The sequence below is a fragment of the Zootoca vivipara genome, chromosome Z1 (assembly GCF_965207765.1).
Source record: "Zootoca vivipara chromosome Z1, rZooViv2.hap1.1, whole genome shotgun sequence".
Classification (NCBI taxonomy): Eukaryota; Metazoa; Chordata; class Lepidosauria; order Squamata; family Lacertidae; genus Zootoca; species Zootoca vivipara.
The window spans coordinates 20654276-20664484 of record NC_142583.1 but is presented as its reverse complement, the minus strand read 5'-3'; the positions used below and the strand labels follow the sequence as shown (position 1 = coordinate 20664484).

At 43.0% G+C, this 10209-nt stretch overlaps 1 protein-coding gene across 8 annotated transcripts in view; it reads right to left on the bottom strand.

Moving 5' to 3' along the window:
• Window positions 1-1083: 1083 nt before the first annotated feature.
• The window catches only part of DLC1 (DLC1 Rho GTPase activating protein), a 251918-nt gene continuing 242792 nt past the window's right edge, over window positions 1084-10209 (bottom strand). For all 8 annotated transcript variants that reach the window (XM_035114152.3, XM_060278815.2, XM_035114153.3 and 5 more), the window contains 5 exons: window positions 9775-9889; window positions 9384-9602; window positions 7320-7537; window positions 6404-6577; window positions 1084-5536 (listed from right to left, as the gene is read on the bottom strand). In XM_035114152.3, coding sequence (XP_034970043.3) covers window positions 5416-5536; window positions 6404-6577; window positions 7320-7537; window positions 9384-9602; window positions 9775-9889 — 847 coding nt within the window. In that variant the 3' untranslated portion in view covers window positions 1084-5415. The remainder of the gene's footprint in view (window positions 5537-6403; window positions 6578-7319; window positions 7538-9383; window positions 9603-9774; window positions 9890-10209) is intronic.

Sequence of the window (10209 nt, the reverse complement as noted above, 5' to 3'; positions counted from 1 at the left end):
AGGAGATGCCTTCTTTGCTGCACAGCAGCAGCTACTTAATTATCGATGTGGCATTCAGAATGTTACCGCAGGAGGCGACAAAAATGGAATCTCTCCTTCTAGAGGCACAAAAGTAGCATTTTAATTGACTACTTTCTTTGACAGCATTGCAAAGTGACACATGAAGCCCAACATTCCAGTTCTCGACTTCCTTCCTTTGCAAACATTAAACTTTCTCCGATTTATCGTTTGGTCTTTTGTCCCTTTTGTTTTGAAGGAACCTACATGTTTCCTGGACAGGACAACAGCGTTTCCTCTCTGCTGTGAAAACCTCTTTTAACAGCTCTGCCAGTAACGGACGGACTTAAATTGGGATATAGCTGGAGTAAGTCCCTCATGTAATGTTGTGTTGACCCAGTTTGATAAACTGAAACTCGCAATCTGATCCATAGATTACTTAAAAGGGTTGATTCACACAAGAGTGCTTGTCAGCTGAAGGCCTCAGTAGATCATTAAACCAAAATAGGAGAGGATTTTATTTTGCTATATGGGCATGAAGAGAGGAATCCCGAGACGAAGACCAGCTGTATCTACAAACAGGCTTTTTCTTTTGCATAGCTGGATAAACAGCTTGCTTTCAGTCATTCCTCACTATGAGCGGCTAGACATTGCCTGCGCAGTAGATTTGGGACGTTGCCTGTCATTGGTTTAGGGAGCAGCTTTTCATAGCATGTGAGAAAAATAGGCAACATTAAATGAGTAAGTGTGCATGGAGAGCCCTGTTGGACCAATGTCCCCTTTTCCCCCAGCATCCTATTCTCACATTGGCCAAGCAAATGCCCATAAGAAGTGTAAGCAGGGCTTGAGTGCAAACAGCCCTCATTTCCCTTGACAGGGCTTTTTTCCAGCCAGAACTCATCAGAACTCAGTTCTGGCCCCTATTTTTCTAGAAAAATAGCACTGCCCCTTGAGATCCCCAAGCACTGGTATACAGAGGCATGTATTGCCTCCAATAGTGCAGGAAAGAACATAGGCCATAGCAGCTTAGTAGTCATGTAGCCTTATCCACCATGAGGTGGAGAAAAGAGGTGTTTCACAAACATGAACATTTAATAGTGCATTTATTGATTATATTCTGTACAGACATATAATAGCAAGTTATAAACCTTTTCTTCTTTTACTTACGACCTTAATCGTATAGAACGTATTTACAGGGGAGGGGGGGAGGGTAGCCAACTTGAGGTACAAACACCCTGCCCCTCAAAAGAATATCTGAGGTATAAATACAACTATATTTTAAATAATTATTTTCATGCTTTATCTATGTTGGACAATAAACTGTGAGCAAGTGTACATGTTTACAACAGACTGGTATGTACAACATACTTTTTTTTTTACACACACACATTTGAACATTTAAAAAGTATACAAAGAATACACAAGGCTTCCCTATTGGTGAGATATGCTACCGGTGCAATCCTTAGCACACATACATGGCAGTAATCTCTCAACTAGCGAACTGGATTTACTGCCTAATAAACTTTTTGGGTCGCCCCCCCCCCCAGGGTAAGGGTTAAAGGTATGATCTAGAACAGTCGTCTTCAACTGGTGGGTTGGGATCCTTTACTTGGTTGCGGCCTGGTCTATAGTGGGTCACAATAATAGCACTAACACCATCCAAATAGATGCTAAAAAAAGAGAGAGAGAGCAATGGCTCTCCACATGCATGTTTGGGTTAAAGGCTAGTCCTGGGTCTGAAAAGTTGAAGACTACTGATCTAGAACAGCTTTCCCCCTCAGGTCACATCTGAAACAGTTGGTTCCAACCCATATCTGATCCTTGGCAGTATTCCTTGCAAGGGCAAAGGATTTAGCCTCTGGGTTTGGTAGAGAGACGCAAACCACATCCAGAGAATTAGTAAAATCCCTGCTACGTTCTTCATGATTTCTGGACAGATATCACAAGGACTGTTGTCCCTGGAAACTTCCCTGAAATGCTGCAAGCAGATCAACAAACAAAGAAGTCCCCCAGCCTGCCAGGTGTCCCTCACTGCAAATCTTCTCTCTCTCTCTCATCGTTCCTCACCTGATCTTTGCATGTGTGTCCTACTGCGACATGCAAAGAACAGAACGTGAACAGAGAGAAGCAAACGAGAGACACAGTGACATAAAACACAATGAAATAAAAATGGGCCAATAATGTGGTCATAGGTGATTTGTAGGAACAAGACACAATCCACCAACGCACCATAATTCTTCATCACACAACCCCCCCTTTTTTTAAAAAGTAAAAAAAAAAATCTAACACTGTCAATGGTAACTATGGGCTGCTTCCAGCTGCATCGCTGCCTTGGGATGGGGAAAGGAGGCAACCACAAGGTCACAAGGGCTTTTTCTAGGTTGAGAGGGTGAGCAAAACAGAACCAACTGCCCAGCAGGTCACATCTTTCGTAAGACTCACCTGTGTGAGCGTGAGCAGCCTGTTCTAGCATTTGCAGGGAGGGCTAAAAGGCTGGATTCCAGGGGCAGAGTCCGAGTGTAGAGATATTATGGACAACTGCATAAAAAGACTTTTCTTTGAACAAAATCATTCTCCAATCTACATCCCACCCCAGTCTCGCCTTACATTGGTTCAGCACATCTCTGTGCTAATACTGCATTTCACCAAAGAACAACCCTTACAAAGAATTACGGAGAATTGTAGAGTTGGAAGGGACCCTGAGGATCATCTCGTCCAACCCCCTACAATGCAGGAATAGGCAGCTGTTCCATATGCGGATCGAACCTGCGACCTACATGGGACTCTAGGTTGGGTTTTGGTAGGAAGAAGGCAATAGTCCCAGCAAGGGTCCAAGCCCCGCTTTGGGGGATACAGTGGTACCTCGACTTACAAACGCCTCAGATTGCAAACACTCCAGGTTACAAACTCCGCTCAACCTCGAGTTGAGAACTTTGCCCCAGGATGAGAACGGAAATTGTGTGCCGGTGGCACGGTGGCAGTAAGAGGCGCCATTAGCAAAAGCACGTCTCTAGTTAAGAACAGTTTCAGGTTAAGAACGGGACCTCCGGAACGAATTAAGTTTGTAACTAGAGGTACCACTGTATTTCATATTCCACATTCACAGAAACACAAAACTATTGAAGAGTTGGAATGGATCCAAAGGGTCATTTAACCCAACCCCTTGGAATGCATTGAACTGTATGTGAACATAAGCTGCCTGGATCAGGCCAATGACCTATCTAGTCCAGCATCCTGTCCTCACAGCAGCCAACCAGATGCCTAAGAGAAGCCCGCAAACATGACCTCAGCACCAGGCATTTGCATCTACAGCTTCTAAGGAAGGCAAAATAACAGCACATCTTCTATACACATCTTTCCTAGATATCGTTGCTCTTTTATTATGGCTATCTTGCTTCCTCCAGAGAGGATGTTTAGAGTTTATAGGTCTAGGTGGTTGACCTGAAGCATCTTAGGCCTCATCACTCTGACCCTCCCATTTATTCTAGCCTGCAGTCCTTTACACTACACCACATAATCCGATAGCCACAGTACCCTTTCTTATCCAAACCTCTGAAGGTTTTGGAGGTCCCCTCCCTTCAAACTAAGTGGATAAAATGAGGTTATATGGTTATAGTGGAGCGGAATATATGAAGACTTTCGAACTCCTAACACGGTATTCTATTACAATGAATCGCTTTAGAACTTGAGAATGCTCCAGTTATGACATATTCCAGTGCTGACTTTTCAAGCCACTGAAAGCATTTTCAGCTCATGCCACAAGCTTTCCGTCCATTCCTATGAGATTCATTCGAAAGAGAGGATTGTTAAAAGACCACGGCCAATACTTTCAACAGGCACTTGTGCAGGAAGGTGGCTGTGGAGCAAAAACGAGAGGAAATTTCACGCTTAAAAGTAAAAAAAAAAAAATCCAATACCTTTCAACGTATATCCTTTTCAAGGGCCTTAACTCCAAGACATTCTCCATCTGAGAAGTAGAAATATGGGTGCTGTCAAGCTTCACACGCGTTTTGTTTTTTTAAACATGCCCAAGAGGCTTCTAAGTGAGTGCACCTGCAAATGGAAAGCAGTGTTCTTCAAGTTTGGGTCCCCAGATGTTGTCAGAGTTACAACTCCTCTCCTCTCTTGATTGGTGGCTTAGCTGGCAGAGAATTATAGGAGTTACAATTCAACTCTGGGACCCCAAGCTTGAAGAACCCCAATATAAAACATGGGCATGGCAAATACAGGTCTTCTGCAGGTGCCCTTTTGAGGAAGCTGTCAACAACCACAACTCCAGGTTTCACACACACACTTTGTAGACTCAGATTTACCTGGGTGTCATGAAGGTGAAAAGGCTCTGAGAACTTTAAAATAGGAAACTCATCTTTAGGAGGATTGGGTTGGTATCCAACAAAGTTCATGAAGGATTTCTGCTAGTGCAATGGAGCTCCTCTTCTCTCTCTCCCCCCATGAACCCTCCAAATCTGTTCTGAGGTTTCCCCCAACTCTCTGGAGCAGATTTGGGGGGCTGTGCAGGGAGAAAAGAGGAAGGCAAAGTTCTGTTGTGCAAACAGAAGTCCTTGCATGATGGAATACAACCCAAGGTCCATGCAAAAGACACAAGTTGAAATGCACCAGGCATTCATTTTATTCGCTTCAGCTATCTTCATTTGCAAGTGTTGAGCTTCAGCTTTCCTTGCCATGTTTGGGGCAGCTCCCCCATTTTCCTTTTCTGATATACACAAGTAATAACAGTACACATGAGCAAAGACTAGCTTGCGATGGTCTGTTGGACAGACAAAAAGCTCCTAGGCCTACCTCCCCCTCAGAGATTAAAATCTTCCCAAATGCTCTTGGGTGTCCCAGACACTTCCAACCCCCCTACTCTTGTTTTCTACAACTCCGCTCAACAACTACACAGTCATTCACACCTCTGCCTCTGTGCAAACCTTCCTTCACTTGCTTTAGCGAGACCCCCATGGACGAGTGCCAACAAATCCAGTGGATGAAACAGTCCCTCAACAAATGGCACACAGATACATACAATAAACCTAACATTATATAGGAAAGAATCATTTCCACTACAATCCAGAAATATATATTTAAAGTCTTAAGGGTTTTGCTTCTCAGAAGCAATTCACACTGTCTAAGCAACATAGTATAGTATTATTTTTAAAAAAACAAAAACAAAAAAAAGGTTGCACCATCCAATATATTCCAGTCAAGGCCTACAGTATATAGGCCTAATAACGATAGGAAGCAGCTTTGGAAATGTACTGTTTGCCACAGACGTTGGAAGTGAGAATCCCGGGCCCATTCCAGACATACTTTCTTCATGGCAAGACTTACTAGGCCACCCTGTGGCCTGCTTTGTAACAACCAACAGTTCCTGGAAGTATATGTTCACGTTGCGGCCACGTTGGTCTGCTTCAGTTGTCACCTGGACTTCGCTTCTTTCGTCTCCAGGTTCTGATTACTGAAAGAGTCTCTGATCTTAATGACTTCAGCTGCACACAAGTGTCCAAAAGCCTTTGTGTACCAATCGGGTTTGTGGCCCCTGTTTCCAAGAAAGAAAATGCATGCTTGAAGCTGGTCACAGCTGACATAACTTGGAAGAAACAAGAGATGGAACAGGAATCCCTGGAACAAGTATTCAGTTGCTGGGGAGCAGGGATAGGGAACTTTGGAAGCTGCCATTGGTCCATCTAACTGCCTAATGCAGGCATCCCCAAACTTTGGCCCTCCAGATGTTTTGGACTACAATTCCCATCATCCCTGACCACTGGTCCTGTTACCTAGGGATCATGGGAGTTGTAGTCCAAAACATCTGGAGGGCCGCAGTTTGGGGGTCCCTGGCCTAATGTCTACAGTGATTGGCAGCAGCTCTCCATGATTTCAGACTGGGGGCGTTCCCTGCCTTCCCTGGAGATGCCCACCTGGAACCTTCTGCATGCAACGAAGGTGTTTTACCATTAAGCTGGCAATGGACCTTAGACAACCACATTCTTGTTCTGTTAATGATTTGAGATGCCACATCACATGCTACAGTGCAACTATGAGCAGGGTATGCATTCACATAAATATGCACACCAACTGTAAACAAAATATATGGAAGTGCAAATGAAAGCACCCCAAATCCACTAGCGGGGTGTGTGATGGAGGGACCAAACTTTCAAGAGGAATTGCTTTTGAACATGTTGCACGTCTCTGCGAGGGGATTGCAAGGAGTTCTTATGTGAATCATTTGTGAAGTTGCCCATCTAAATTAAATCAATTAAAACCAACCATCATCTCTTCTGCACTATACAAATGAGGAAGGGGAAGGACAACACAGCTGATTCTGGGCCATACGACAGTTAATTCTTCTAACAGAGTTTGGAGGTTAAAACAACGGAAGAGGAAAAAGTGAAGAAAAAAGGCTTACCTTAAATCAGTTCTGCACATATAGGTGAGTTTGGATTTTCCTGATCCAGAAGGTTCAATGAGATACCTGGACAAGAGCACATTCACTCTAACGCCAAGGACTGCAGCACGGTCATGGTCCACCGAGGAGCTTAAAAGTGCACAAGCGCCTTTAGATAAATTCGTCCTCCAAGTCCTGTTAGGAACAAGAACAGCTTTATAACAAAATACTGCATAGACGCCAGCCAGCCAGCCAGCCAGGTTTTTATTGTTTGCTGCCAATACAGTGGTACCTCGGTTTATGAACACAATTGGTTCCGGAAGTCTGTTCATAAACTGAAGCGTTCATAAACTGAAGCGAACTTTCCCATTGAAAGTAATGGAAAGTGAATTAATCCGTTCCAGATGGGTCCGCAGCGTTCGTAAAATGAAAATTCGTAAACCGAGGTGTTCATAAACCGAGGTTCCACTGTAGCCTTTACAACATAGAACAAGTAAATCCAAGAGGACGTTAAAAAAACCCAAAAACATCCAGAAATGCAAGCTGTCAAAGCTTAAAATTCTGAATGTCTCCAAATAATTTTTTTAAAAAAATCTCATTTGCAGTAAAAAAAAAAAAGTAGGTTGTAACATTCTTGCTACTAGTAGTAGTACAGTACATATAAATCTACCCTGTAGAAAACAAGTTTGTATGTATCAGCCAGCAACCATTAATTTTAACGTAGCAGACTGACCTATTTCTTTCTTTTTCTTTTTAAATGAAGAGCTTGCTTAAATGTAGGCGTCATACATTTCAGGTAGTGGAGGTACCGTATTTAAAAAATAAACAAATCAGTAGATGAATCAATATATCTACATTTTAGCTAGCTGTATTTATAAAAGGGTTTTGCAGGCTCTGTCCTTCAAAAATCTGTCAGGGGTGAAATCTGCAAGATTACCTTAGGACGACATAGTCTCTGGCTGGGTGGGGTGCCAGGCTGTTCTGGACATACTGGTATACATCAGTCTGGCTGTCCAAAGTCTCAATCACTTTAGCATCCAGAAGATCTTCATCCCAAAGATGCTGTTCTTTAAGTAAACGGTTCAAGATCTCTTCAGGAACGGCAGGGATTTCAACCGTGGATTTCCATAACCGGAGAGGTGGCCCCTCGGAAACCTGGAAAGCATTGTCACCATAGGTATCTATATATGCTTACACAGTTAACCATTCTTGACAAGCTAGCCCTTTAAGCCTGATTAATTTTTAAATTAAGTGTAAATTCAAAATTGAGCCAAGTTGAAAACAAAGAAAGGGATCAAGCCTCTTTTTAATATATAGTAGTTAATGTGCAAATGTCTTAAGTTATGACTGGTGGATAGTATCTGTGGGAATTTGTCCACAAAGCACTTATTTGCAGATGATACAACAGTTATTTGGCTTATCCGGGAGGACGATGAATCTGCATATAGGCGGGAAGTGAACTATCTTGTTTCGTGGTGCAGCAGGAATAACTTGTTCCTAAATGCCCAAAAGACAGTGGAAATGGTAATCGATTTTAGAAAGCACTCTTCCATCTTGCCGCCACTTTCCATCCTTGGTAACATGGTTGTAGACGTAGAGTCCTTTAAGTTTCTGGGCTCTATAATTTCTCATCACTTAAATTGCTCAGGCAACATCAATAGTATTAAAAAGGCCCACCAGAGGTTGTATTTCTTGTGACAACTAAGAAAATTTAAATTGCCCCAAGAAGTGTTGATCCAATTTTACAGAGGTATTATTGAAACTGTTCTCTGTAATTCTATTACTGCCTGGTATGGCACAGCCTCCAAGCTGGATAAGAAAAGGCTCCAACGAGCAGTAAGAACTGCAGAAAGGGTAATTGGTGTTAGTTTGCCCTCAATAGAGACACTTTATGCTGTCCGAGCTAGGAAGAGAGCAGAAGGAATTGTTGCGGACCCTTTGCATCCTGGTCATCATCTGTTTGATTTACTTCCATCTGGACGTCGCTACAGGACTGTATACACAAAAACGGCTAGGCACAGGAACAGTTTTTTCCGTTGTGCCATCAAACTGTTAAACTCATAGTTGGGTAGTGGAAGGGGAGGCCAGGTGTGGGGTGGGGTTCCTTTGCTGTGCTGTTGTATTGTATTGTGAGCAGAATAGTGTTTGTGTGAGGTACGTTTTTTACATCGCAATGTAGTCAAAGCAAAATTCCAAGTATGCTTGGAACTTGGCCAATAAATTATTCCTATTCCGAAGTGACCCACTGACTTCAGTCTCTTGAGGCTGAAATTCTAACTCCAATTAGCTGGAAATAAGCCCCACTGTGTATGAAAAGACTTAGTTCTGAATAGACATGCTTAGGACTGCACTGTTAAAGAATTGCAGGGGGTGAACAGAGTGCAACCTATGGACCACATAAGAAATGCTGTGCTCAGAAGCCCCTTGATGATTGCAGCAACTATCTTCCTTTGGTTGCAGTTCCCTTGTCTTTACTGATCCTGCCAGCAGGACTGTTGCTACAGGGCAAGCGAGTAGACCATGGTGGCAGTTCAGGAGGAGAGCTGGAATATCTCTGCTGCAGTCAACTGGAGGCTTCTGACTCCATGTATAAACCAGACCTGAATTTTCTGCTTGGCAAAGGCCTTAAATTCTATACTGCCCCTCAGTCCACATTTCATTTTCGCCCATAAAATGCTACATTGGTTTGACCTTCTCTGAAATGTTAATAACTTTGGATGATTTCATCATTGGCTCAAGCTTAACGTTTTGCTGGCAACCAGCTCTGCAAAATGATTTCAGATCAGATCAGTTTGTTCCATCTTTCTCACTTTTGGGAGAAGCCCTAGCGAGTGGGAATGTTATTTGAAGTTTGCCAAGTTTAAGGCAGTCATTATTTCCCCCCCTTTTCAAATGTATTCTCTCTCTCTCTCTCTCTCTCTCTCTCTCTCTCTCTCTGATTTTACCTTCTATGTGAAATGCATCGAGATTTAACAACAGTCCTGGAGTTGTGCTAATATACCTTCTTGTAGGCAAGCTCTGCTTGCTCCGAGGTGGAACAGTTGACCCAGCCTTTAAATTTATCCTTAATCTCCTTAAGCAAATCATCCATACAGTCCTGGATGTAAAAACGGTAGTCGGCAGGCTCAGAGTTATTAGTTCTGCCTAGTTCCTCCAAGCTCAGAGGCCGAAGATCTTGCTCCGTATAGGAATTCCGACATCTACTCATTTCTTCAGGGATCTGAGGGTATGGGAACAAGAAGGATAAAATGGTTGGGAGGTTCAAAAGTACAGACACGATGACTCACTGGTTGCCAAACAGGGCACTATCAGGTCAATAACTAGACAATGCAATTTAGCATATTGCATGATATTAAAAGACCCAAGGAAGAATTGTATAGTGGAATATTCACCTGAAACAGCTTCTTACACTCTGCAATCATGTGGCCCAGACCTTGCGTTGCAGCCAAATTCTCATTTAAATCTTTCTGATCGGGTTTCCCCAGACTTTGCTTCCTCTGCATCACCCTGTTAACGCAATCACCATTAATTAGTTGTGATGAAAGAAAGTTGTCAGGACTATATTGGGAGCACCAAGGTGTGCTTTCCTGTGTGAATGAAGTAACATGAAATGAAAAAGCTAGGGGCCACGCCTGAACGCTGATAATAAATCTTGCGCTCCAGGTCTAAACGTGATCTTCATTTTCAACCATCTTGCTCATTTGTAATGCATTGGCCAGATGAATTTAGCACACATGTTCATCATCATGTTGAATGCAGAATTTAAAAAAATGACTTGCATGATCATCACAGGCATAATCACTAGCACCTTTCCCTTAAAAGTCCCC